General features: G+C 45.1%; 1 protein-coding gene and 1 non-coding gene across 6 annotated transcripts in view; both read right to left on the bottom strand.

The window, feature by feature from the left end:
- CALN1 (calneuron 1) overlaps window positions 1–26,469 on the bottom strand; it is a 520,654-nt gene that overhangs the window by 7,930 nt on the left and 486,255 nt on the right. For all 5 annotated transcript variants that reach the window (XM_042240557.2, XM_060405882.1, XM_012104448.5 and 2 more), the window contains one exon: window positions 16,213–16,369. In XM_042240557.2, coding sequence (XP_042096491.1) covers window positions 16,213–16,369 — 157 coding nt within the window. The remainder of the gene's footprint in view (window positions 1–16,212; window positions 16,370–26,469) is intronic.
- On the bottom strand, window positions 23,116–23,187 carry TRNAR-CCG (transfer RNA arginine (anticodon CCG)). The gene has a single exon. It is a non-coding gene; the product is annotated as a tRNA-Arg (tRNA).

Raw genomic sequence — 26,469 nt, 5'->3', positions numbered from 1 at the left:
ACCAGGTTCCAGTGCTTCGCTGCAGACTCCTGCAGGCCTAGAAGCCACTTACCTTCCCTAGGATTGCTCCTAGGGTGGCTGCTGCTGCTGCTGCTGCTAAGTCGCTTCAGTCGTGTCCAACTCTGTGCGACCCCAGAAACGGCAGCCCACCAGGCTCCCCCGTCCCTGGGATTCTCCAGGCAAGAGTACTGGAGTGGGGGGCCATCGCCTTCTCCCCTAGGGTGGCTGGTGGTTGAAATGACTCTGACTTAGGCATTATGGCGAATATGCGTGTCAGTGTCCGAGAGCAGGGTTCCTGGGTGAGCAGCGTGGCATCATCAGGAGCTTATTCAAATGCAGATTCTCAGGTCACCCCTGCGTCCCGCAGATCTCCTGAATGGGCAACTCTGGGAGTGGGCTCTTGCCACGTGGTACTAGTAGTAAAAGAACCCATCTGCCAGTGCAGGAGACATAAGGGACTTGGTTGGATCCCTGGGTCGGGAAGATCCCCTGGAGGAGGAAACGGCTACCCACTCCAGTACTCTTGCCTGAAGAATCTCATGGACCAAGGAGCCTGGCAGGCTACAGCCTATAGGGTCACAAAGAGTCGGATACGACTGAAGCGACTTAGCATGCATGCATGAGAGCTGGGCCAGCGATCTTCCATGTTTACCCAGGTGACCCTGGTGCCTGATCTGAGACATGGGGACCAGGAGCGCTGTGGACAGCACGCAGCAGGGAGGCACAAACTCTTCAGACTTTTTGGAGGCAGGGTGTCCCTGCCCCCAGATTCTGCAGCCCCAAGGGTCTAACCTTGGATCCTGGGGTGGCACTCTCTTAATCTTTTGTTGGGCGAGGTCTTGAGTCACCATTTTTATAAGACCCACAAGAAACCGTTAGTTGGTCTCGATCAGGAAGCATTAACAAATACGGGTTACAAATACGGGCCAGAAATAGGGAAATGGAAATAACAAGAAAGGAAAAGCTTTCTTTTTTCTTGGCTGCTCAGCACATGGGATCCTAGTTCCCCGACTAGGGATAGAACTCATACCCCCTGCATTGGAAGCATAGAGTCGCAACCACTGGACTGCCAGGGAAGTCCCAAGAAAGGAAGAGCTTTGAAAAAAAGAGGGACAGGTCTCTCCTCCAGGCATTGTTTCCCATGACAGAATTTCTTCTCCTCCTTTTTCCTCTTTTCATCTCCACCTCCTTCCCTGTCCATTCCTGGTCCTGCAGTGATGTTTATACAGTTTCCCACCTACCTTGAGGCAGAAATCCCTTCCTGGGAGGCTGGTGGAAAGGCTACCTGCCTCAGGGCTACTCACTGGATTAGCAGCATCAGCACCATCTGGGAATTTGATATCAATGCCTGTTCTCCAGCCCCTCCATAGGATGACTGGATCTAGTCTCTGCGGCTGGAGACCAGGAATGTGTGTTTTTAACAAGCTCTCCAGGCTCTAGTGGTAAAGAACCCACCTGCCAACGCAGGAGACATGAGACTGGGGTTCCATCCCTGGGTTGAACATGGGAGGGCATGGCTACCCACTCCGGTATTCTCACCTGGAGAATCCCACGGACAGAGGAGCCTGGCAGGTGACAGTCTGTGGGGTCATAAAGAGCTGGACACACTGAAGCGATTTAGTAAACGTGCTCCAGGTGACTAGGGAATCTCTGGGCCCTCCCCCACTCAGAGTTTTTGACTCAGGAGGTCTCGGTGGGGCCCCCAAACCTGATAGAGTCTGAGTTGCTGGGGACAGGAGGACTGTACATGTTTGTGTGTGTGCGTGTGAGTGTGTGTGCACGCATGCACGCACATACGAGCGTTAGGGATATGGGGTGGGGGGTATTGTGGAAACCCAAGACCAGGACAGAAGAACATTTTCAGATTATCTTTCATTTTGCAAAGGGGTCCTTCTGCTAGACATTCTACTGTACCTTGGTTTTTCTTTAGGCCAAATTAAGTGGAGAAAAGAAATATAATTTCCCTTACAATTACTCTCTGCTAAAAAGAAGCAAAAAGAAATGGTCAAAGTAGGATCCACATACCTTTTAAAAAGAAAAAACCTACAGAAAAGTTCAAGTTCCTCTCCTCCTTGACACTCAATGGCTCATCTAAAGCCCTAGAAATAGCAGAGAAGAAGCAGGTAGCGTGTGATGTTTTTAGCTTCCCGAGACAAGGCGTCGAGGGGCCTCTAAAAATGACATCCACCAGAAAGTTCCTCTAGCAAGCCGCACTCCACAGAGACCCAGCGCCCCCAGCACAGCTTCTGTCACCCAAGACCTGTTGGTTATTTCTGCTGTATCAGGCCTCCTCTTGTTACAATCTTTAATCCTTCTGGGCCCACTGGGCCTCTGCTTCCCTCGGGTGATTGAAAGTATTTTTGGCTCTCTTCTCTACCACTTGCTCATCATGCCTGGGTCTTAGAACCTCATAAGTTTTTACCTGGAGGAAGAAAATTTCCTTGGTGCGGAGATGTGCCTGCCCCCAGGAAAAGACAGCAGCCGTCAGGAAGGAAAAGGGAGGTAGCGTTCGGGAAGAAGGGACCCAAGCAGAAAATAAGATGAGGATGTGGAAGTGGCGCGTCTCACACTTTCTGAGGACTAGCTAATTTATTCTGAGCTGCTCCTCAGCACAGAAATGCTGCTGAAGGCAGACTTCTACCTTCCTGTCCTGAGGGCTGGCGAAGGCTTAAGGGAAAGAAAAACTGTGACTGGGCTGAGGGAGGGATTTTTTGCGGAAGCCCTTCTTTGTGAAGGACATCCAGAAAACAAGGTTACAGGCAATAGGATTATCCCCCAGGAGAGCAGCTGCACCTTTGATCTAAAAATCCTTCAAGGCATGGGAGGGGAGAGATAAGAAAGAGGGAAGGCCTGGGGACCTAATAGTTGGTTCGTGAGGCCATGAGTCTGGATCCAGACCTGAGCCCTGTAAGCAGAGGGAAGCCTCCAGCTCACGCCTGGGTCGCTCCGAAACCCCTCATCATTGGAGTCTGATTTTCAGACTCTGGTCAAGAAAAAGACACCTTTCACATCCAGTATTTTTTTTTTTTTTTTAATGTAATTGCTCTACTCTTTTTAAAAACATGCATTTATTTAGCTGGGTCAGGTCAGTTGCAGTACGGAGGATCTTCATTGCGTCCCATAGAATCTTTCCTTGAGGCACATGGATTCTCCAGTTGTGGCGTCCGGGCTCAGCAGTTGTGGCAGGCGGGCTTCGTGGCTCCACCACTTCTGAGATCTTAGTTCCCTGACCAGGGAACAAACCTGTGTCCCCTGCACTGCAAGGCAGATTCTTAAGCACTGGACCATCAGGGAAGTCACTCGCAGGGAAGTGGTGAGGCAGAGTGAAAAGGTCATGACTTCTGGAGCCAGACTCAAATCTGAATCACGATTGTATTATCCCACACAGTAGCTGTGTGACCTTGGGCAAGCCAAGTTCCCTGGGCCTCGGTTTCCTCATCTGTAAAATGGGGGTTAATAAGACCTACCTTGTGGTGAGGATTAACAACATAGGAAGGTACTGGGATGTTGTCTGTGCCCAGTGAGTTCTAATTCCCCTTTGTAAACCTTGAAAAAACTCTTTAGTTAGTGAACACCCACATCAGTGGGCAAGGTACACATTAGGTGCTTTATAGACGCCCTGGAAGAATTGATAGCCATAGTCCTTAATGAGTTGAGTACGTCATCCTCATTCAGTAGGTGAGGGCTCTGAAGTTCGGAGAAGTAGAGTCCAAGATCATTTGACAAATGAAAACGGTGGGATTTGGACCCAGGTCTGATTCTAACATGCAGGTTCCAAAGTTCTGTACAAACTCTTGATCAGTTGTTTAGCAATAGAAAAGTACAGCCATAGAAAGGTACCAAGAAAATGCTTTAGTCTTCCCAAAAAGAGAATGTTAACTACATGTTGCTTTCATTTGTCTCCATTTTTAAACTTTAATTAAAAGGAAATACACTTCAAACACTTGGTGTGGTCAGCAGTTTAACCTGGCACTAATTACTATGCTTGTTGATAACTGAATGCCTGTCTTTGGCTATCACATATTTGCCTTGCACTATACTTTGGTGTATTTATTTATTCTCGATGCCTATGCTTGGTTTCCCCAACAAGATGACAGGTCAGCCCAGGATGCACTGGAAGCTGGAGACTTGACTTCTCCTCACTGCACTGAGGAAGAACCCTGAGCAAGATGCTGAACTCCTTTGAGCCTCAGTTTCTCTCTCTGTAAAAGGAGCCAATGATAACTGTTGTGCTAATGTCAAGAATTAGTTCCGAGATGAACCAGCTCATAAAACAGTAAAAGCTAGGTGCAACTGTAACTTGCCAGAGAAATGCACCGTTTCCTCCCTGTATCCTCTGAGGATCAGAGAAAAGAGGTGCGGGTTTTCCTCCTGTTTCCTGCAGGAGTCCTGGGCTGAGCCTACACCAGATGCTCCCAGAACTTTGCCTTGGTCTCTTCCCTCAGTGATTCATCCTGCACTGCAGCCAGACTCACCCTCTTGGAGCCATGCTGGCTATGCGTCACCACACCCTGCAATCTCCCTGCAAAGATCCCCCACCCCCTGCCTAGCTGGGGGAAGCAGTTCTGTCCAGCTCTTGAGCTCGGCAGGTGGAACCACAGATCACCTCCTATCTCCTTCTGTTCTGACACCATGGCTCCGTCCCTCCCCCAGTCACCTCTGTCTCAGCCCAGCAGGTTTCTTCTCTACCTAAGACTCTGCAGCACTGTTCATACTTTTGTCTCTGCTAATGGTGCTTACCTACCTTCCCTCTCATTTCTTCCAGGCCTAACCCCAACTTAACTTTTCCATGAGGCTTCTACTGAACATCTATCCTGCTCTCAAAGTGCCTCATATGTAAATATTTTTAAATAATGGAGCTCTTTGTCTCTGAGTTAAGACACTACCAATGCAAGAGACACAGGAGATGCAGGTTTGATCCTTGGGTCAGGAAGATCCTCTGGAGAAGGAAATGGGACCCGCTCCAGTATCCTTGCCTGGAAAATTCCATGGACAGAGGAGGCTGGCGGGCTACAGTCCACGGGGTTGCAAAGAGTTGGACACGGTAGGCAGGAGTGTTCTTCTTTGTACCAGCTCTTACTATTTACTTACTTTTAATTGAGGTAGAATCCATGGCATAAAATTCGCCCTTTTAGAGGGTACAATCCAGTGGTATTTAGTACATTCCCACGGGTTGTGAAACCATCACCACCACCTAGTTCTAGAATGTTCTCATCACTTTAAAAAGAAACACCAAACACATTAGAAGTCACTCCTCATCCCCTAGCCTCCCCAGCCCCTGGCAATCGCTGATCCACTTTCTGTTTCTATGGATTTGCCTCTTCTGGGCACTTCATATACACCGAACCATACACTATGTGACCTTTTGTGTCTGGCTTCTGCCACTTAATATCCTTTCCAGGTGCATCCACACTAGAGCACTGATGAGTACGTCATTCCTCTTTGTGGCTGAATAATACTCCATTGAATGGGTGTGCCCCATTCTGCTTACCCATTCACCGACATTTGGGTTGTTTCTATTTTCTTGGCTATTTTAAATAATGCTGCTATGAACGTTCACGTACTGATACAAGTGTTTGTGCGGACGTGTTTTCAGTTCTCTTGGGTACAGATTTAGGAGCCAAATTGCTGGGTCATGTGGTAACTCTGTGTTTAACTTCTCAAGGAACCTATTCCTTCTTGGATCTTTTTGAACACTGAAAATGGCAAGAATACATCACGCTATTGGTGATCTTTTCTATGTCTTTCTCCTGAGTGTGTGTGTGTAATTTTTTGGCTGTGTTGGGTCTTAATTGCAGCCTGTAGGCTTAATTGCAGCCTGTAGGGGCTTCTCTTGCTGCAGAGCATGGGCTCTAGACACGTGGGCTTCAGCAGTTGTGGCCTGTGGGCTTAGTCGGCCTGCGGCATGTGGGATCGTAGCCCCTGGACTTAGTGTGGGATTGAATCTCGGCCCCTGGCACTGGAGAGTAGGTTCTTAACCACTGGATCACCAGCGAAGTCTCCCAGGTAGATTTTGATCTCTTTCTACATAGTACATAGATGTCACAGTAGGAGTCCAGAAAATACAGGGGGATGAGATGTGCACTGGGGGAGGTTGACACAGGAGGATAGAGAAGCTAGGTTTCCTGTTTTCTTGAAAGGCCATTAGTGAATCTGTGCACTTCAGCAGACTCCTGGCTGCTGTGACAGGACCTGGGTGTGTAAAGGTCTAGTGATAGACTGTTCCTTCCCCTTCTTATTTTAACAGAGATTCACACAGCTTCACTGAGCAAATGCCAGGCAGTAGCTCTTGAATTTTTTCCCAGAGACAGGAGTCTACACCAATTTTGCCACTGATCAGCTGGGTAATCCTGGATAGAATGGGTTCAAAATCTTTCTGGCTTCAATTTTCAGAGACACAGGCTCCCGAGTAAGGCAAATCAGGATCATAACAATTCTGACTAATTGCCTCAACATAGACCTATGTAAGTGATAGTCCTGGCAGGGAGTTTGGGGCCCAAGGAAACGGTAAAACAATATAAAACCCAGCTCAGGTGATTCTCACTCATAAACCAGACCCAGCAGGTCTGGGAGCTATTAGAGGTCTGTGATCCTTCCAAGTCTGACACTTTATGATTGTATGAAATTGGATAGTTCCATAGCCTAGAGTGAAACTAATTAAGAGCTCGTGAAAGAGATTTTTCTATATGTCAGTGATAACAGAAATGGCGAGGCACCCACATTTAAGACCTGAAGTTAGAGGTGGAGGATGTGGCCTCTATGGAAACAGGATTGTGCATTTTATAATGCTTTCATAGGAGGACAGGCCACCTGTAATTGTGTGGGTATGAGCTGGTCTCTTCTCTACAAAATCTTCTTGGGTTTCTAGAGGTCAGACAGCTGTGTCTGGCTTTGCGGGTCCTCCAAGGATCCTTGGCGTGGTGTGGCCAGGTGTTATTGTGGCCTTTCCAGTCGTCCTTCCCCCTCATGTAGCAAAATCCATCTTTTGGTTTAGGGATCTGTGCCTTTGCACCTGGTGGAATTCTCAATCCAGGGCCTCACCTTTCCCCCATAACAAACCACACTGGCTAGTAGAGTACCCTGAGCTCTTGGCTTAGTCCAGAGGTAGGCACACAGGCCACGCAGATTTGATTGGAGTCCCTTTTCGGAATGGAACTGAATCTTAACAGAGAGAATCTTGTTGACCTTGGGGAGAGAGAGCCTGCCCAAGAATGATGCCAAGAGAGAAGATAGAACAAAGAGAGACAGAGAGAGAGCAAGACGAGGGGAGGGAGAGAATGTTGCTTGAGCTCTTTGGGTCCAAGTCAACCAAAGCTCATCCCTTTGACTTCCCCTATTATTTGAGCCAGTGTCTTTTAGTTTGACGGGGTCTGGGTTGAGTTTTTGTTACTTACAGACAAAAGAGTCTTGACCAATATTCATGGGAACTCCAATGCTGGCAAGGACTTGACTTTACATATGAAGAGGATATGGTTCAAACCCTGTAAATTTGGTCCCTGGGCCATTTTTCAAGATGTGGCATTCCAGCATTGCATACTCTGCAATGTCTCCAGGTTGAAAAATACAAACAAAGAAGAAGAGAACTGGGGCCAGGGATTGGCCAGGTTTTTTTTTGTTGTTTGTTTTGAGTGCCTTTTTTTTGTTTGTGTTTTAAAATTGTGCTCATATTCAGTCGTGTCTGCCTGTGACTCTTTGGACTGTAGCCTGCCAGGCTCTTCTGTCCATGGGATTTTTTCAGGCAAGAATACCAGAGTGGGTTGTCATTTCCTTCTCGAGGGGATCTTCCTGACCCAGTGACTGAACTCTCATCTCCTGTGTCTCCTACACTGCAGGCGGATTCTTTATCGGCTGAGCCATGTGTTAGGCATTGTACTAAATATTTTCATGTGGCGGATAGCATTGAAACATATACATTACCATATGTAAAACAGATGACCAGTGTGAGTTCGATGCGTGAAGCAGGGCACCCAAAGCCAGTGCTCTGGGGCAACCTTGAGGGGTAGGGTGGGGAGGAAGGTGGGAGGGGATTTTAGGATGGGGAGGACACACGTTTACCTATGCTGATTCATGCTGGTGTATGGCAAAAACCATCACAATATTGTAAAGGAATTGTTCTCCAATTAAAATAAATTAATTAAAAAATTCTCACATGTTATATGCTCATAACAACCATGTGAGGTAGGACATGATATGATTCCCATTTCATAGATGAAAAAAATTCAGCTCTTAGTATTTATTTAAGTGCTTTGCTCATATAACTTGTATGTGGTGAGGCAAGATTTTAAGAAAGCCCTGTCCAGAGCTCAGAGCTGGAGTTCTTAACCATCATACTAATTTATCAAAAATAAATAGAGCATGGGGAGGGTAGAGACCTCCCCAGGTCTCTATCATGTATCTCAGAATCTCCTCACTCTTCACTCATGGCTCCAGAAAAACCTCCCTACAGGTTTGCTTTGATAGGTCCTCAAATAGTAGAAGAAAAATCCTTTTTAAAAAAAATTTTGTCCAAAGCCCTAACTTTCTTTCAAACTGTCTCCTGTCTCACTGCCTGCCAGGGACCTCACCTACCCCTTAACCTCCGATACCTACCCCAGGAGAACAGGTTTTATTTTAGTAAAGTTATCACCCCCGCTGAGCTGGGAGCAGATGGTGTGGATGACATGTCATGCCCTTTTCAGCTGGATGGGCAAGTGGTACCCAAGGTGCACGGCCAGGTCTCCAAATCCAGATGTCCGTCTGACATCCAACAGAGACGCTCTGACTTCAGCAGGGACGACCTGAGGAGACACAGCTGCAAAATTCCTTCTGACCTTTCAAGGAGCCCAGACGTATTTGAATCTAGTTGTGACCATCATTGTCCAATCTTTCCATGGGGTGGATGAAAAAAAAAAAAGACTCAGAGAGTTTTATTTTTTTCAGTCATTCAGCAAACATTTACTGAGTACCTGCTATGTGCATCATTGTGCTAAATGCAGGGCATTTAAAAAATTTTTTATTTTTAATTGGAGGATAATTACTTTACAATATTGTGTTGGTTTCTGCCATACATTAAAATGAATCAGCCATAGGTATATATATGTCCCCTTCCTCTTGAACCTCCTTCCCATCTCCCACCCCATCAACACTCCTCTAGGTTGCCACCAAGCACCGGATTTGGGTTCCCTGCATCATACAGCAAATTCCCACCAGCTTATGTTGGGCTTCCCTTGTGGCTCAGCTGGTAAAGAATCTGCCTGCAATGCAGGAGACCTGGGTTCGATCCCTGGGTTAGGAAGATCCCCTGGAGAAGGGAAAGGCTGCCCACTCCAGTATTCTGGCCTGGAGAATCCCATGGACTGTATAGTCCATGGGGTCGCAAAGAGTCAGACACGACTGAGTGGCTTTCACTTTCAATGTATGTTTAATGCTACTCTCTCAAATTGTCCCACCCTTTCCTTCCCCCACTGTGTCCAAAACTCTGTTCTTTATGTCTGCACAACTCAGAGAGTTTTAAAATAAGTTCTCCGGATCACATGGCTAGTCTACACAGGGCAGAGAAGAGAACCTGAATGGCTGCATAGGAATCCTCTGGGGCTGCCTGGCCTGGGTCACCCCTCTGACAGGTGTGTCTCTTGTCCATCATGCTGAATGGTATGGAAGAGCTCTGCTGTGGCTTTCAGAGAAACTATTTATTCCCTACTTGATGACTTTTGCTTGATTTCTCTTCCCCGTGCATGTTGTCAGAATGTCTACAAAACCCCAGCAGCTGGTATTCCATTTAGGGACAACACTTGGGGGATGTGTCTTGAAAGGGCTCACACACAGATCCTGCTACGTGCACTACCACTCAACTTCCAGATATGCTAATAATATGATTTCATTTGAAGCAATGGAAAAGGAGTAAGGACAGTGAAGAGCCATTCTGTAAACTGTCTTTGAAATGCCTAAGCTTGGGGAAATGACCCAGGACCCTGAATGGAGAGCCAGGGCATGGTTTGGTCAGGTGTGCCCAGATTCAAATCCTTACTCGCTGTTTGACTTTGGATAAATGACCACCTTGCTGAGTCTCGGTTTCCTCATCTGTTGCCTGGGGGCCACAGAACTGACCCCCCAGTACCTGCCTACAGGTCAGTCCAGTGTGTTAACAAATGAACAGCTCTTGGCAGGCATGCCAGACAGCTATCCCTTATCCCAATCCTCCTGGCCTGGCCAATGTGAATGAAGCAGTAAACATTCCGGAAGCAAACACTACTGGAGTAAACTTTCGGGAAGCAAACACTACTGAACTTAACATTCAACACGATCTATTGTAAGAACTCTGAAAAAGGCGTTGGTGATGGGAGAATAGATGATTCAAACACAAGGCCACTTAATTCCATATATGTCAAGTGACTGGAACCAAATAATAAAATGTGAAATTTGTCTCTTAGTGTCACCAAGCTTACGTTCTCCAGAGTCAAAATAGCCAGTGATTTTACAAGTGGTCCAACCAAAGCAAACCATCTTAAACCTCCCTTATTAGCATGAATGGGTTTCCCAGGTGGCTCAGCGGATAAAGAATCTGCCTCCAATGCAGGAGATGCAGGAGACGAGAGTTTGATCCCTGAGTCGGGAAGATCCCCTGGAGGAGGGCAGGGCGACCCACTCCAATATTCTTGCCTGGAGAATCCCGTGGACAGAGGACCCTGGCAGGCTGCAGTCTATAGGGTCACAAAGATTTGGGCACGACTGAGTGACGGAGTACGCACAATTGGGATGGATGGTGAGTGGGCGTTGTGAGTGTGAGTGGTCACAAAGTCTTATATCTGACCTGTGCTGGCAGATGCTGACCTACTTATTTCACCAAATTGGGACACAAATACTGACAAAACATTAGTACATCAGTTTATTCTATCTTAGTGCAGGAATTTTTAAAATGAGGGGCTGAGAGGGCCTGGAAGTTCAACTTTTAGTGAAATAGTCTCATTGGATTGGGGACACAGAGACTGCTAACTCTGGGTAACACCAGGGAGCCCCTGAACTTAGTGGGGTTAACGACCTGTTACCCAAAGCACCCAGGATGTGGACTGACACCTGGTCAAGTGTCTGACTCAAGTTGATGATTTTCTCCCTATTAAACCAGGTGTGAATGGTGGGAAGTCCACATCAGAATCTTTGTGCTATATTCTTCTAGAGTGTTCTAGGCTCTTCTCAGCCTTCCTGGGGTTTTCTGTAAATGACTTCTTCTGGGGCTCTAGGAAAATCTACCCATGCTGTGAGGCCCTAATTCAGGACTTCCTGAAGATGTCAGGAAAACTCTCCTTATATGTAACTCAGAATTTCATCCTATTTCCTCTTGTCCTTTCTGTGGGAAAAGATGAGAAAAGTAATGCTTACCTAATGATTGCAGAGCCCTACCTACCATGAAGATAAGGCAGATCGGATTATGCGAAGGGCTGTATGTGCATGAGGTGGGGTGGAGTGGGTGTGTGGTCTGTGCTGACCTAAAAGTCCAACAAATAAAATGAAACTAAAGCAAAATGAAACCTAAAAAGTAGACACCTGCCCCCTGACATTTCTCCCATCAGAGGCACCTCGCCCTTTGGACTCCTGACCTGTTTCTTCAAATTTTTCCATTTGTGTGGAATAATCAACACTTCCTAATTTAATGATCAGAATCTGAACACATTTGTGAAAGTATCAGACCCAAGATTCATAAAAGTGAGAAAGATAGCCATTGCGGGACTTCTCTGGTGGTTCAGTGGCTAAGACCCCGGGCTCCCGATGTAGGGAGCCTGGGTTTGATCCCTGGTCAGGGAACTAGACGCCACATGCCACAACTAAAGATCCTGCATGCCTCAACTAAGACCTGGCACAGCTAAGTAAACACACAAATATATATTTTAAAAGCCTTCAGTGTTAAATGGGCTTCCCTGGTGGCTCAGATGGTAAAGAGTCTGCCTGCAATGCATGAGACCTGGGTTTGATCCCTGGGTCAGGAAAACTCTCTGGAGAAGGGAGTGGCTACCTACTCCAGTATTCTTGCCTGGAGAATCCCATGGACAGAGGAGCCTGGTGGGCTATAGTCCATGTGGCTACAAAGAGTCAGACACGACTGAGTGACTAACACATTTTCCCTGTTAAATAAATAAATAGAAGGCTAGTGACCTTTAAAAAAATACAGTCACTGACATAAAATGATGCTGACGGCCTTTGAAAACCCTCCTGTTAATTTCTAAGGGACTCACACTACAGCATTTTTCAAACTTCCTTCACACCCCAGAAGCTCCAGCATTGCTGAGCTCCAAGACATCTGATGTGGGCTTCTTCAGATTCTGACTCTGCTGCAAAATGCCTGTTTCCTTGGCTATCTCCTCCTTCTTTACTCTGAAACAGATGTGCCCTTTCACCTTTTTGAGGCAAAGACTTCCTGCATCTTTAGGTTTTTATTCCTCCTTGATTCCTTCCTCTGATACCAAATAGAGCAGAATTTCCAAGCACCATGGATCACCCAGCTTTACAGGCAAGCTCATCAGCATGGGAATATGTTGGCTTCAGCAAAGCTCTAAAAAGAGGAGGAGGAAGAGAGAGCGTCCTGGATGGGGAGCAGCAAGAGGGGAGGTGGCCTGGGAGCAGGGCTCTGGGGTCTGGGGGAATGTCCCAGCTCCCTTTCTCCTTCGGTCACTTGGGGTTGCTGGGAAGATAAAATTTGGAGAGAGAAGAGTTCCATCACAGAACTTCCCTGGTGGTCCAGTGGTTAAGAATCCACCTGCCAATGCAGGGGACAAGGGTTTGATCCCTGGTCCAGGAAGATTCCACATGCCGCGGAGCAACTAGGCCCATGTGCCTCAACTACTGCGCCTGTGCTCTAGCGATCAGGAGCTGCAACTACTGAAGCCTGTGCCACCCAGAGCCCATGCTCTGTAACGAGAGAGGCCATCGGAATGAGAAGCCCATGCACCGCAACTAGAGAGGAGCCCCACTCGCTGCAACTAGAGAGAGCCCTCGAGCAGCAACGAAGACCCAGTGCAGTCAAAAATAAATAAAGAGGTCCATCACTGAAAGAAAGAAAGGAAACCACCATGTCCCTTCAGAGTTAGATTCTGCATTTACCAACCAAGATGTGTGATGGTGGATGCTGCCAGGTTGGAGGGGGACTCTGAGATGTCAGCGAGGCTACAGGTGAAGTGACTGGACAGGCGAGCGTGCAGCCTGGATCAAGGGTGAGAGCAGACAGGAAGAGGTTGACCGCTGGCAGGATGTGTCAGCCCAAACAGCCGAAGGCCAAGAGGATTCAGGAAGCACAGGCCATGCAATTAGGCCATCAGACGGCGGTAGAAGCAGGGAGAGGCTCCAACTGCCAACAGGTCCCTGTTTGTGGGCAGCAGGTGTAGGGGAAAGATGGAAGGGAGAAGGCCAAGGTCACTGCAAGGTCTCAAACGGACTCTCTCAGTCCTAGGGCACCAGGGTGAATTCTGTGTCTGTGTGTCCGTCTCTTTCCAGACATCTTCGCCCAGAGTAAAACTGGGGAGGCTCCTTCCTGAATCTGGGGAGAGCTGCAGGCATTAAATAAATGCACTGGTGACATGGATCATACCCCAGGTTGGAAAAATCTTACCATTAAACACATGAGGTTGTGTGTGGGGCCAAAAAGCGCTGACATACTTTAAAAACCCTCTCTGCTGTGAAAATACATAAAAGGGATTGTGTAATCAAGGTCACATAGGTCACTCTAGAAAGCAAGGTGCTAATTACAAATAATATTTCTTTTATTAAATAAGACCATGAATTTTAAAGCACAGTTTCCTGGTCCTTATCAATCACCCCTAAATGGGAACTGTGGCTAATCCTATATGTACTAATCATTAAAGCAGACCCAGGAAACCCCTAAGTCAGCCATTTATTTTATTAATAGATGAGCTTTTGGGTAATAAAAAGACAGTGCTTAGAGTTCAGATGATTTCCCAGGGCAGTCTGACCTTTCTCAAATTACTAAGACTTGTGACATTTCTCTGAATAAAACACCGATCCATAAACAAAGTCTCTTGTGGAAAAAAGCAGTGCCCAGAAATATTCTTCCTACCCGTCTCAAGAGTGTGTCTGACAGCTGGGGCCCACCCCCCAGTGCTTCTACTGTGTGAGCAGCAAGTCTATCAGCTAAGAACCAGATGGAACGGAGAAGCCAGGCCTGCTGCTACGCGAAATTTTAATCCAATCCCTACCCTCCTCACCCTTGCTCATCCTCCACTTCCCCTGCCTGCCCAGCTGTAAAGGCATTGGCTGTGACCTTCCTGCCCTAGTGTGGTCCTTGTGGCTCCAACTCCAAACGCAGTCATGGATGCTATGGCCCAGGTCCCAAGCAGGGTGACCATGGCCCCTTCTGAACCACAAGTGGGTTTTGTTTGCCGTGTACACTGCATGCCAAGTCCCTACAGTCGTGTCCGACTCACAGCAACCCTCTGCGCGGGAGCCCGCCAGGCTCCTCTGTCCATGGGATTCTCCAGGCAAGAATACTGGTGTAGGTTGCCATGCCCTCCTCCAAGGGGATCTTCCTGACCCAGGGATTGAACCTGCATCTCCTGCATTGGCAGATGGGTTCTTTACCTCTGGCACCACCTGGGAAGCCAGCACTTTTGAAATCTTTAAATGTGAACACCTTTAACAAGGATGCATTGCTCTTAAGTTTACCCCAATCTCCTGCCTAGTTCCCAGACTTCGGTTAATTTTGCCATGGCAAAATGGAGTATAAGCCATTTCCCGTAGCAGTTCAGCCCAGACAGGGCCCACAGGTGCCCAGGACTAACTCAGCCCCATGTTGTCTGCCTGTTGTAGGGTTCAGCTGGTTCTAATGCAGCAACTCCAAGACCAGGGAACCAAATTGCATTCTGGTCTTTCTGTGACAGCTTACCATCTGCACATATAGGCTTGTTACAATATGTTCAGAAAAAAAAAAAAAAAAACCAGAAGAAAGTAGTAGACCTTTTTAAAAAGTCTCAACCTTAAGTTAAAAATTGCTGGTAGCCTGCTATGCTGTTTTAAGGTAATTTAAAAAAATATCTGTACATCAGAGTTTTAACAGCTCTGACTTTCAAAGTTGGAAAGAGGGATTCAATTATTTAACTTCCCTGGAACTCTCTACTGATTAGGGAATAAGGTAGGCTTTATTTTTCTTTCATGAACCTAAGAGAAATGACCTCTCATGAGCTCAGTTTTGGCCGTAGGAGAACCTATTTCTTTTGTAACTACTTGGTGGGGTTCATCAAAGTTTTTCTCATGAGCATGGCTTTTATTTTTTTGGCCAGTGTGTTCAGAGACCATAGCATAAAAGTAATCCACTTCTAAGATCTTGTGAAGTAGATGTAACTGTCCTGATGTTTACAGGTGAGGATACACACTCAGAGAAGCTACACCCCTTGCCCAAGATCACACAATTAGCCATTCGACTTGATCCAGTAGCTCAAACAGGCTCTTTGCACCACCCAAGCGGCCCCCACTAACTAAAGGTTCACATCACTGAGCCCCTCAGCAAGTCACAGACATCAGAGTCACCAAAGGAAGGAAGGGTCGACACAAGTCTTGCTAAAATTCAGAGTTTGGGGAACAGAAACCTACTGCATCTTTGCACAAAGGATCTTTCAGCTTTGGTCCTGGATTTGTGGGGTCCATCCATGGCCCCTTCACCCCAGGAGTCTATAAACACATTTTTCATCCAGAGGATATGGAGGCGTTGGCCTCTTCCAAAGCAGGCAGACAGCAGAAGCAAAGGTACTTACCAGGAACTTCCCCAGTGGTCCAGTGGTTAGGAATCTGCCTTGCAATGTAGGGGATGTGGGTTCAATCCCTGCTCGGGGAACTAAGTTGCTCCCACATGCTGTGGAGCAACCAAGCCCAAGCACCTCAACTACTGAGCCTGTGTACCACAATAGAAGATCCTGCATGATGCAGCTAAGACCCCATGTATGTGCTCAGTCTGACTCTTTGCGACCCCATGGTCTGTAGCCCACCAGGCTTCTCTGTCCATAGGGATTCTCCAGGCAAGAATACTGGAGTGGGTTGTCATGCCCTCCTCCAGGGGATCTTCTCAACCCAGGAATTGAACCCAGGTCTTCCACATTGCGGGCATATTCTTTACCATCTGAGCTACCAGGGAAGCCCAAGACCCCATGCAGTCAAATAAATTAATAAATATTAAAAATAAAATAAACACTTACTTTTTAAACTAAGTACTGATGATTAAAAAAAGGGGGTACTTACCGCCCTCAAACTCTGTCTGGCAATTCCCCGAGGTCTCATTCAGGCTCTCCTCCTCGTTGATGATGATGTTCTCAATGTCCTTCATCGTCAAGTGGTCCCGGAAGGCATGATAGAGGATGTGCTTCAACTCTTCCAGAGTTATCCTCTGCATGTCGAACTGTGGAGATAAAAGGGGCATGAGAAGTCTGGGTGCACGGAGGTGAGAACTCAGCTTGGGACATGACTGTGTATGATGCATAGTTGCTTCAGTCTTGTCCGACTGTGACCCCATGGACTGTAGCCCACCAGGCTCCTCTGTCCATGGGATTTTCCAGGCAAGAATCCTGGAGTGGGTTGCCCTGCCCTCCTCCAGGGGATCTTCCCCAACCTGTGTCTTACGATTTGATCTTCTACATCTTACATCTCCTGCCTTGGCAGATGGGTTTTTCATCACTAGCGCCACCTGGGACGTGACTAGCAAGTCCCAAACCTCCTCTATGAAAACTTGCCCCAGCTTTTCAAGACATCAGATGAGCAGTTTTCCGCCACACTCAGCTTCAAGCACACTTGTGAACTTGCAGGAACTTCTCAGAATTCAGGGAGTGCGACATTCCTCGCTCCGTCGAGACTCCTGGTGAAAAACACGCCACCTGCTCGTTTGGCTTCTTCCTGCTCATCCAGCCATCTGCTATCACCCCTCCACACCTCACGTACTTTGGAGTTGTGTCACACTTCAGACAATGCATATGTCTCTAGAAAGTTTTAAACCTTCCAAGAAACCAGCAACTCTCATCTTGCTCTAAGTGTGTATCTTGTTCTAACAAGATAAAATGAGCGTTTGCATGTTCAAAGTCATGTTTATGAAGAACAGCTGAGAAAAAGGTGTAACGTTTCCACTTATGTTCTTCCCCTGCAAGGGAGATTAACCTTTCCACTCCATTTCTATCAGATTTGGTTCTATCACTTTTTTGGCCAGTGAAATGAGAGTAGAGCTCACATAGGGTATTATCGATTAGACACTTTAAGAGCCATCATGTGGTTCTAGTCTGTGACCTTTTCCTTCTTCGATGAGAACAGCATGCCCTAAAAAGAACAGGTCCCAGAATGAGGATAAAGTGGAGACGACAGCCATACAGGAAAAGTAATGTGCGTGAGAAATGTCCTTTGTCATTATTAGCCACAGAGCTTTGGGGCTTCTTTATTACTATGGTATAACTTGGTTTGAGTCAACAATACAGAAATTGGTACATAGAAATAAGAAGCTACCATAACAAAAATTCTAAAATATGATGTGTAGATTCCCAGGTCAGGCAGGCAGTAGAAAATAAGAAAACGGTATTGGGGGCTTCCCTGGCAGTCCAGTGGTGAAGAATCTGCCTTGCAATGCAGGGGACACCAGTCTGATCCCTGGTCCAGGAAGATCCCACATGCCTCGGGGCAACTAAGCCCATATTCCACACCTGGAGAGTAGCCCCTGCTCTCTGTAACTATAGAAAGCCTGCACACAGTGACAGAGACCCAGTGTAACCAAAATTTAAAAAAAAGAAAATGGTATTGGTGGCTGGGAAGACCCATGTTACGCAGTCGCAAAACATTTGGTAAAATTGTTGCCCGTGATAACTCAGAGGGTAGATACATGTTGAATGAGTCTGTGGCTTTAGGTAAAAAAGTTTGGGAGGCAGCAGGGTCTAGTTGCAAGTTGCAACTGGTTGCTCATCTATAAGAAATAAATGAACTCAGAGTGAAATAAATCAGATGATACCTCATTGTAGTTTTGATTTGCATTTCTCTAATAATTAGTAATGTAGAGCATCTTTTCATGTGTTTATTGGACATCTTTATGTCTTTCCTGGAGAAATGTCTGTTTAGGTCTTCTGCTCATTTTTTGATTAGGCTGTTTGTTTTCCTGATATTGAGCTGTATGAGCTCAATATCAAATGGAGATTAACCGTTTGTCATATTGTTTCATTTGCAATTATTTTCTTCCATTCTGAGGATTGTCTTTTAGTCTTGTTTCCTTTGCTGTGCAAAAGCTTTGTCACCTCACACCAGTCAGAATGGCCATCATCAAAAAATCTACAAACAATAAATGCTGGAGAGGATGTGGAGAAAAGGGAACCCTCCTACACGACTTACACAGTTGTGTCTGAGTCTTCATGACCCCATGGACTGTGGCCTGCCAGGCTCCTCTGTCCATGGAATGTTCCAGGCAAGAATACTGGATTGGGTAGCCATTCCCTTCTCCAGGGATCTTCCCAGCCCAGGGAATGAACCCAGGTCTCCTGCATTGAAGGCAGATTCTTTACCATCTGAGTCACCAGGGAAGCCCTCCAAAAAGTGAAAGTTGCTCAGTTGTGTCCGGCTCTTTGAGACCCCATGGACTGTGGGCCACCAGGCTCCTCTGTCCATGGAATTCTCCAGGGAAGAATATTGGAGTGGGTAGCCATTCCCTTCTCCAGGAGATCTTCTTGACCCAGGGATCAAAGCCGGTTTTCCTGCATTGCAGGCAGACTCTTTACTACCTGAGCCACCAGCAAGCAGAACTCGGGTCTAATCTAATCAAGTAACATTCTTCACTCAAGGTCTGTTCAACAGGATTTCAGAACTGCTGAGGCTTTGACTGTTGTGTATCTTCCATTGTTTGTTCTCTGGATGAGAACGTTCTTGGTGGTTGGCCCAACTCTGCCATTTATACGTGTGTGTGTATGGTGGCAGGGGAGGGTAATTGGTCTCTGTAAGTTCATATGTCTCCAGATCAAGAGAAGTCATGCACATCTTGAGATTCTAGATCTTGAGTCTTCTGTTGTACTCAGGTGGGACTTCTGAGTGTCTTCCTTGGGGAGGGGATGAATACATTTTGTGGCCTAAGGGAGGGAAGTGAATATTTAGGAGCAAGAGTGTGGGCTGTAACAGGTTATACTATTTCCAATGATTTCTTCCCTTTTCCTGTCAGAGGATGTCTCCTTGCCCATTAGCAACAGGCTTTGGCCAAAAAATGAGAGTGAAATTTGTATACAAAAGTGATGGAATTCCAAGGAAAAGTTTCAAACCCATCAGTGTGTCCTCCCATTTCTTTTTCTTCCGCCACAAAAGCACATAAATAGGGGGGTGTTCCTTCATCCTGGCTCCCAGAGTGAGTGCAGCATGGAGCTGATCCACAAGGGGCGTACAATTTGAGTAAGAAATAAACTCGGGTCGTCAGCTACTACGCCTTTGGGATTTCTGCAGTATAACTCACCCAAGACTGAATACAGAGGTCAGTGATTGAAGTTAGACTGGACCATAATGAAAGGAAGTTTGAGACATTTTTTTGAAAATGTCTTTTAAATTGTTTTTTAAAAAAAGACATTTTTTTTCTCCCTGATTTCTTTGTAAACCGATTGCCACCTTCCTTTCAATAATTTAATTGACAAATTAAATTGGGTTACTGGAACTTGCTGGAAACCTAAACGACTCAAGCTCAAAGCCATTTATATGAGTGAGAATAATTGGAGGAGGAGTGTGTGAGTAAGCGGATTTGTTTTCTGCATCACAGTTTAATTGACTGTGAAAGTGAATTCCGAGATACACTTAGGGTTGACCCATGACATCATCTCCCTTTAGATTTGAGAGGAGAATGTGTGGTTGTTAGCCTGGATGTTGAGAGAAGCCTGGAAAAATGTATGGTGAGGATGATGGACCTCACAGATGGGAAATTTGGGGTCCTTCTGCCACGGTTAGAGACTAAGAGTGACAACATCAAACAGGCTCTGAGAAAATGAGCAGCCAGTTCCTGGAAGACCCGTCGAGGGACTGCAGTGTCTGAAAAATTGTCCCCAGCTGAAATTTGCTGAAATTCAGGTATTAGGTGAAAAGAACTTCAAGGGCTGTAAAAAGAGAAGGAAAAATGGAGATTCCAGAAATCTATAGTTTTCCTTTTATTTGGTTCTCTGGGTCAGGTTGAATACTATGATTTAAGCAAAATCAGTTGAGTAGAATTCCACGTTTTCTATATTGTCATAATAGATCTTTTACACGTTTGAAAGAAGTCACTATAAAACAGTATGGGCACAGTGCCAACAAGTACTTTTTCCATCATGGGCAATCCATTTTTCTTGAGTCAATTTTGAAATTGTGTCCTTTCTCAGAAAACCAGCAGAAAGGTTTTCATTATTGTTAGCATGGAACCATGCACAAGAGCACCACAATTTTACATTTCTCTCAATACTTCTTATATCTCCTTTTGTACTTTTAGCCCGATTTGTCTTCCTTCTAGGTGTGACTGTTGTTGTTTCTTCTGTTTATAGTGAGTCACGATTAAAGAACGTAATCAGTACATCTGCTGCTTTTAGGACTCTAAGGAGCTTCCCAATATGGTAAAGTCTCTGTAGAGTTAATTACACAAATATAGTGGCCCTTGTTAATTATATTATGTAGCCTTATATTTATAATCTGTATCTCCTGTAACCTTATTTTCTTTGACTTGAATCGTCAAAGACCACGAGTAACGCATTACAGTCCATGGAAAAGAATCGCATCTCCATATATTGTTTTCTTAGTCCTAATATTTTTTAAATGAGGCTCTTCTTTATAGCAAGACGACTGAGTTCCTCATTCAACAAATGATTATGGAGGCCAGCTCCACACCAGACACTGTGATGGAGACAGAGAGATGAGCAAGACATTGATCCCGCTCTCAAAAGGCAAGCAAATGAGCAATTTCAATTCAGTGGGATAACTAGCTGTGACAAGGGCAGCCCAGGATGGCTTGGAAACCCCTGGGAAGTGTCCATCAAACAGCCATATGCTGAGGTCGTCTAAGGACTTGGAGAAGAAGGGTTTTGGGGATGAGGTGAGAGTTGCGGTTGAGGTGCTAGTCAATGCATGCCTGTACGCCATGAGGAGGAGCATGGTTGCTGCTGTTGCTTCCATGCAAGTATAGTTGATTTACAGTGTCATGTTAGTTCCCGGTGTAGGGCAAAGTGATGTAGTTATACACACACACATACATATACATATACATATGTGTGTGAGTGTGTATATATATATATATATGTTCTTTTTCAGATCCTTTTCATTATAGGTTATTATAAGATATTGAATATAGTTCAATATAGTGCTATACAGGACGTCCTTGTTGTTTATTTTATATATAGTAGTATGCATCTGTTAATTCCAAATCCCTAATTTATCCCTCCTTCCCTCTTCCCTTCGGTAAGTCTAAGACTGTTTTCAATGTCTGTGAGTCTGTTTCTATTTTGTAAATAAGTTCGTTTGTATCTTTTTTTGAAGATTCTATGTATAAGTGACATCATAGGATATTTGTCTTTCACTGTCTGACTCACTTCACTTAGTAGGATAATCTCTAGGTCCACCCATAGCTTGGTTGGTTGTTTGTCTTCCTGACCCCAGGGATTGAATTTGCATCTCCCAGATTCTTTACTGATGAGCCATTGGGGAAGCTGCCAGGCCCAAGAAGAAGCCACTTCTACCTGAGGCGTCACATTAGCAAATCAAAACCTACATAACTTTCATGTCCCTGTAAACACTTCTCTTGACCAGAAACCCAGGATGTCCAGTCAGCCAATTCCCAAATGCCAACCCAACTCTGGGCCTTCTCATCCCAAACAAGAGTGACCTTGTGACCCCAGCCAATCAGCTATTTCCTATGTTTCTCTTCCTTGTTCTTTATTCTCATCTTACAAAAGCTTCCTGCTTTCTGCCCCATGGTGGTGTTCTCAGAATGGAGACTGTCTGCTCCATGAAGCGTTAAATAAAGTTTGCTGATATCACCAGAACTGTCTTCTTTAATAATTTTTTAACCATGGGCTATGGCGACAGAGAGCATTCAAGCGCTGTGTAAGAAAGAGGTGGACAAGGTGAGTCGCTGTGTGTGGAAGTTGAAGCTGAATGAACTGGTTAAGATAACACCAGGTTTTATGTTCAGCTGAATGGGAACAAAGGGAGAACAGTCTTGAAGAGAAAGGTGACATGTGAATTTGTGGATGTGGGCGTTGGCAGTTCCAGAGGGACAACCCAACAGAATAGCCCAAGAGGCAGTAGGTCGCACAGATATGGGCTGATGACCTGAAAGTTATTTGCATACAGATGAAAATAAAAGTCATCAGACAGGATGGTAACACCTGGGAACAGTGTACTGAATTCGAAAAAGCCCAGGCATTGGGAGGATATCAAGATAAACAATTGGGCAGCCTCCATTACAGAATGGGCAAAGTGTACATGATATTAGGAATTATAATAAGTATGTATTTTGGTCTTCTGTCCATTGTTCCTGACTCAGAGCTCCTCAGACCCTTGGAATTTCTTAAGTGAGGAGAGCAATGGAGTCTCTTTGTTATCATATTCTCTTGTCCTCAGTTCCTGAGAACCATAAGCGGGTATCTGGTTATTCGTAACAAGCCCCTGTCATCCACAACAGAGTTTCAGTTACTGAGGTGACTTTTGGAAACCCTCTTCCCTGGTGCCTCAGATGGTAAAGAATCTGCCTGCAGTGTGGGAGACCCAGGTTCAGGAAGATCCCCTGAAGAAGGGAATGGCAACCCACATCCATTCTTCCCTGGAGAATTCCATCGACAGAGGAGCCTGGTGGGCTACAGTCTGTGGGTTGCAGAGTTGGACATGACTGAGCAAATCTCTGACAGACAGACGAAAGATGGAGATGGTCACCAGGAGAATCAGTCATAAATAGCTGGAACTCTCAGTCTTATCTCCTGCTATGCAGGGAGTGGAGAAGGGCTGGATGTTGAATCACTCACTCATGGCCAGAGATTTAATCAATCATGTTTATGTCATGAAAAGTGAAGTTGCTCAGTCGTGTCCGACTCTTTGCGACCCCATGGACTGTAGCCTGCCAGGCTTCTCTGTCCATGGGATTCTCCAGGCAAGAATACTGGAGTGGGTTACCATTTCCTTCTCCAGGGGATCTTCCCAACCCAGGGATCGAACCTGGGTCTCCCGCATCGGAGGCGGATGCTTTAACTTCTGAGCCACCAGGGAAGCCAAGGTTTTATGTCATGAAACCTCACAATAATTCAAAAGGAGGGGGTTCAGAGAGCTTCTCAGTTAGTAAACCAGAATGCATCCATGCTCTGCCATGCCAGGCCCCCAGCTCCATGAGGTAGATGCCTCTTTGTTCCATATATCACCCTATGAATCAGGCCATCCATTTGTATCCTTTAACACCCTGTAATAAACTGGTAATCTAGCAAGTCATGAGAATCTAGCAATCATGAGAAATGCTGGGCTGGATGAATCACAAGCTGGAATCAAGATTGCCAGGAAAAACATCAACAACCTCAGATATGCAGATGATACCACTCTAATGGCAGAAAGTGAAGGGGAACTAAAAAGCATCTTGATGAGGATGAAAAAGGAAACTGAAAAAGCTGGCTTAAAACTCGACATTCAAAAAACAATGATCATGGCATCCAGTCCCATCACTTCATGGCAAATTGAAGGGGAAAAAGTATAAACAGTGACAAATTTTATTTCCTTGGGCTCCAAAATTATTGGATGGTGGATTAGTGGATGGTGACTGAAACTATGAAATTAAAAGATGCTTGCTCTTTGGAAGGAAAGCTATGACAAACCTAGACAGTATACTAGAAAACAGAGACACCACTTTGCCAACAAAGGTCCATGTAGTCAAAACTTTCCAGTAGTCATGTACTGATGTGAGAGCTGGACCATAAAGAAGGCTGAGCACTGAAGAATTGATGCTTTCTTATTGTGGTGCTGGAGATGACTCTTGAGAGTCCCTTGGACAGCAAGGAGATCAAACCAGTCCATCCTAAAGGAAATCAACCCTGAATATTCATTGGAAGGACTAATGCTAAAGCTGAAACTCCAATACTTTGGCCACCTGATACTCATTGGAAAAGCCCCTGATGCTGGTAAAGATTGAGGGCAGGAGGAGACAGAATGAGATGACTGGATGATATCACCGACTCAATGGACATGAGCTTGAGCAAACTCTAGGAGATAGTGAAGGACAGGGAAGGCTGGTGTGCTCCAGTCCACTGGGTCTCAGAGTTGGACACAACTTAGTGACTGAACTACAAGTAAGTAAACTGGTTTCCTGAGTTTTGTGAGCTGCTCTAGCAAATTAATAGAACCAAGGAGTGGGTTGTGGGAACATTTGATTTATAGCCAGTCAGTTAGAAGTACAGGTGACATCCTGGACTTGTGACCAGCATCTAAGGTAGTGGAGTGGGTGAGCAGTCTTCTGAGATTGAGCTCGTAATTTCTGGAATCTGATACTGTCTTTGGATAGATAGTGTCAGAACTGAGTTAAATGGTAGGACACCCAGCTAATGATGAATTGCTTGGTGGTGGGGAAAAAAATCCACACATTGGAAATGGGTATAGATTTGTGGTGTGCCTTGTTCTTAATATACCCAACCCATTATTAAAAAAATATTTCAGTGCTTTCTGTTTGAAAAAAGTCAATTTTTACATCAACATGGCTATGCTTGTTTTCTCTCTGTGTGCATTTTCTATTAAACGTCTCTCTTCAGTTCAGCTGCTCAATTGTGTCTGACTCTTTGCAAACCCCATGGACTGCAACACACTAGGCTTCCCTGTCCTTTACCATCTCCTGAAGCTTGCTCAAAGTCATATCTATTGAGTCAGTGATGCCATCCAACTATCTCATCCTGTTGTCCCCTTCTCCTCCTGCCTTCAATCTTTCCCAGCATTAGGGTCTTTCCCAGTGAGTTGGCTCTTTGTATCAGGAGGCCAAAGAACTGTAGCTTCAGCATCAGTCCTTCAGTGAATATTCAGAGTTGATTTCCTTTAGGATGGACTGGTTGGATCTCCTTATAGTCCAAGGGACTCTCAAGAGTCTTCTCCAACACCACAGTTCAAAAGCATCAATTCTTCAGCATTCAGCCTTCTTTATGGTCCAACTCTCACACCCATACATGACTACTGGAAAAATCATAGCTTTGACTAGGTGGACGTTTGTTGGCAAAGTAATGCCTGCTTTTTAATACACTGTCTAAGTTTGTCATAGCTTTTCTTCCAAGGAGCAAGCATCTTTTAATTTCATGGCTGTAGTAACCATCTGCAGTGATTTTGGAGCCCAAGAAAATAAAGTCTGTCACTGTTTCCATTGTTTCTCCATCTATTTGCCATGAAGTGATGGGACTGGATGCCATGATCTTAGTTTTTTGAATGTTGAGTTTCTTCACTCTCTTCTTTCACTTTCATCAAGAGGCTCTTTAATTCCTCTTTGCTTTCTGCCATAAGGGTGGTGTCATCTGCATACCTGGGGCTATTGAAAGAAATGCCTCTTTTGTTATATTAAACACATTTCTTTATAAAGGTATGATTCTTGGCATAGACAGAACAAATGCATGGATACCAAGGAGGGTGAGATGAATTAGGATATTGGAGTCGACACATGTACACTATTGATACTATGTGTAAAACAGGTAACTAATGAGAACATACTGTGTAGCACAGGGATTTCGACTGGGTGCTCTGGTGACTTAACAGGGAAGGAAATCCAAAAAAGAGGGGATACATGTAAATGCATGGATGATCCATTTTGCTGTACAGCAGAAACTTAACACAATGTTGTAAAACAACTATACGCCAATAAAATTTTTAAAAATTCATGTTCCACATATTAAATAAGAAACATGTTAATAAAAATAAAACATTTTTTATTTTCATAAAAGCCAGGAAACAATTTACAACCAATGAGGACCACATATAAGGAACACCTAACTTACTAGGTAACAGGTATTATCCTAAACATTGAAGGAAATAAAGACTCATGAGAATTAAGCTGAAAAATAAAAGGCATGACTCTTGGGAGGGATAAATTAGGAGTCTAGGATTAAAATATACACACCACTATATATAAAATAGATCACTGATGAAGACCTACTGTAGAGCACAGGGAACTATACTCAATATCTTATAATAACCTATAATGGAACAGAATCTAAAAAGGAATAAATATATAGTATATATACATATATATATAACCGAGTCATTTTCTATACACTTGAAACTGACCCAACATTGCAAATCAACTGTTTCAGGAAAAATGTTTTTAAAACTTCAAAAAAAGGCATGTTTCTTATAAAGACAATACAGTTCGATTTAAAAACAAATCTAACTTGAGATTCTTTGCCTTCAATGGTGGAGTCTAGTTACATTTTCATCTATCGTTTAGACAAGTTTGACTCTCGTTGTTGTATCTCCTGCTTTCTAGCCTTCATGTCTTCCTTATGCTTTCCTCGCCTTTTTGTCTTTAAAAAAAGAAAA

The sequence above is a fragment of the Ovis aries genome, chromosome 24, assembly GCF_016772045.2.
Source record: "Ovis aries strain OAR_USU_Benz2616 breed Rambouillet chromosome 24, ARS-UI_Ramb_v3.0, whole genome shotgun sequence".
Taxonomy (NCBI): domain Eukaryota; kingdom Metazoa; phylum Chordata; class Mammalia; order Artiodactyla; family Bovidae; genus Ovis; species Ovis aries.
The sequence above is the reverse complement of the archived record's forward strand: the minus strand, read 5'-3'. Positions and strand labels throughout refer to the sequence as shown.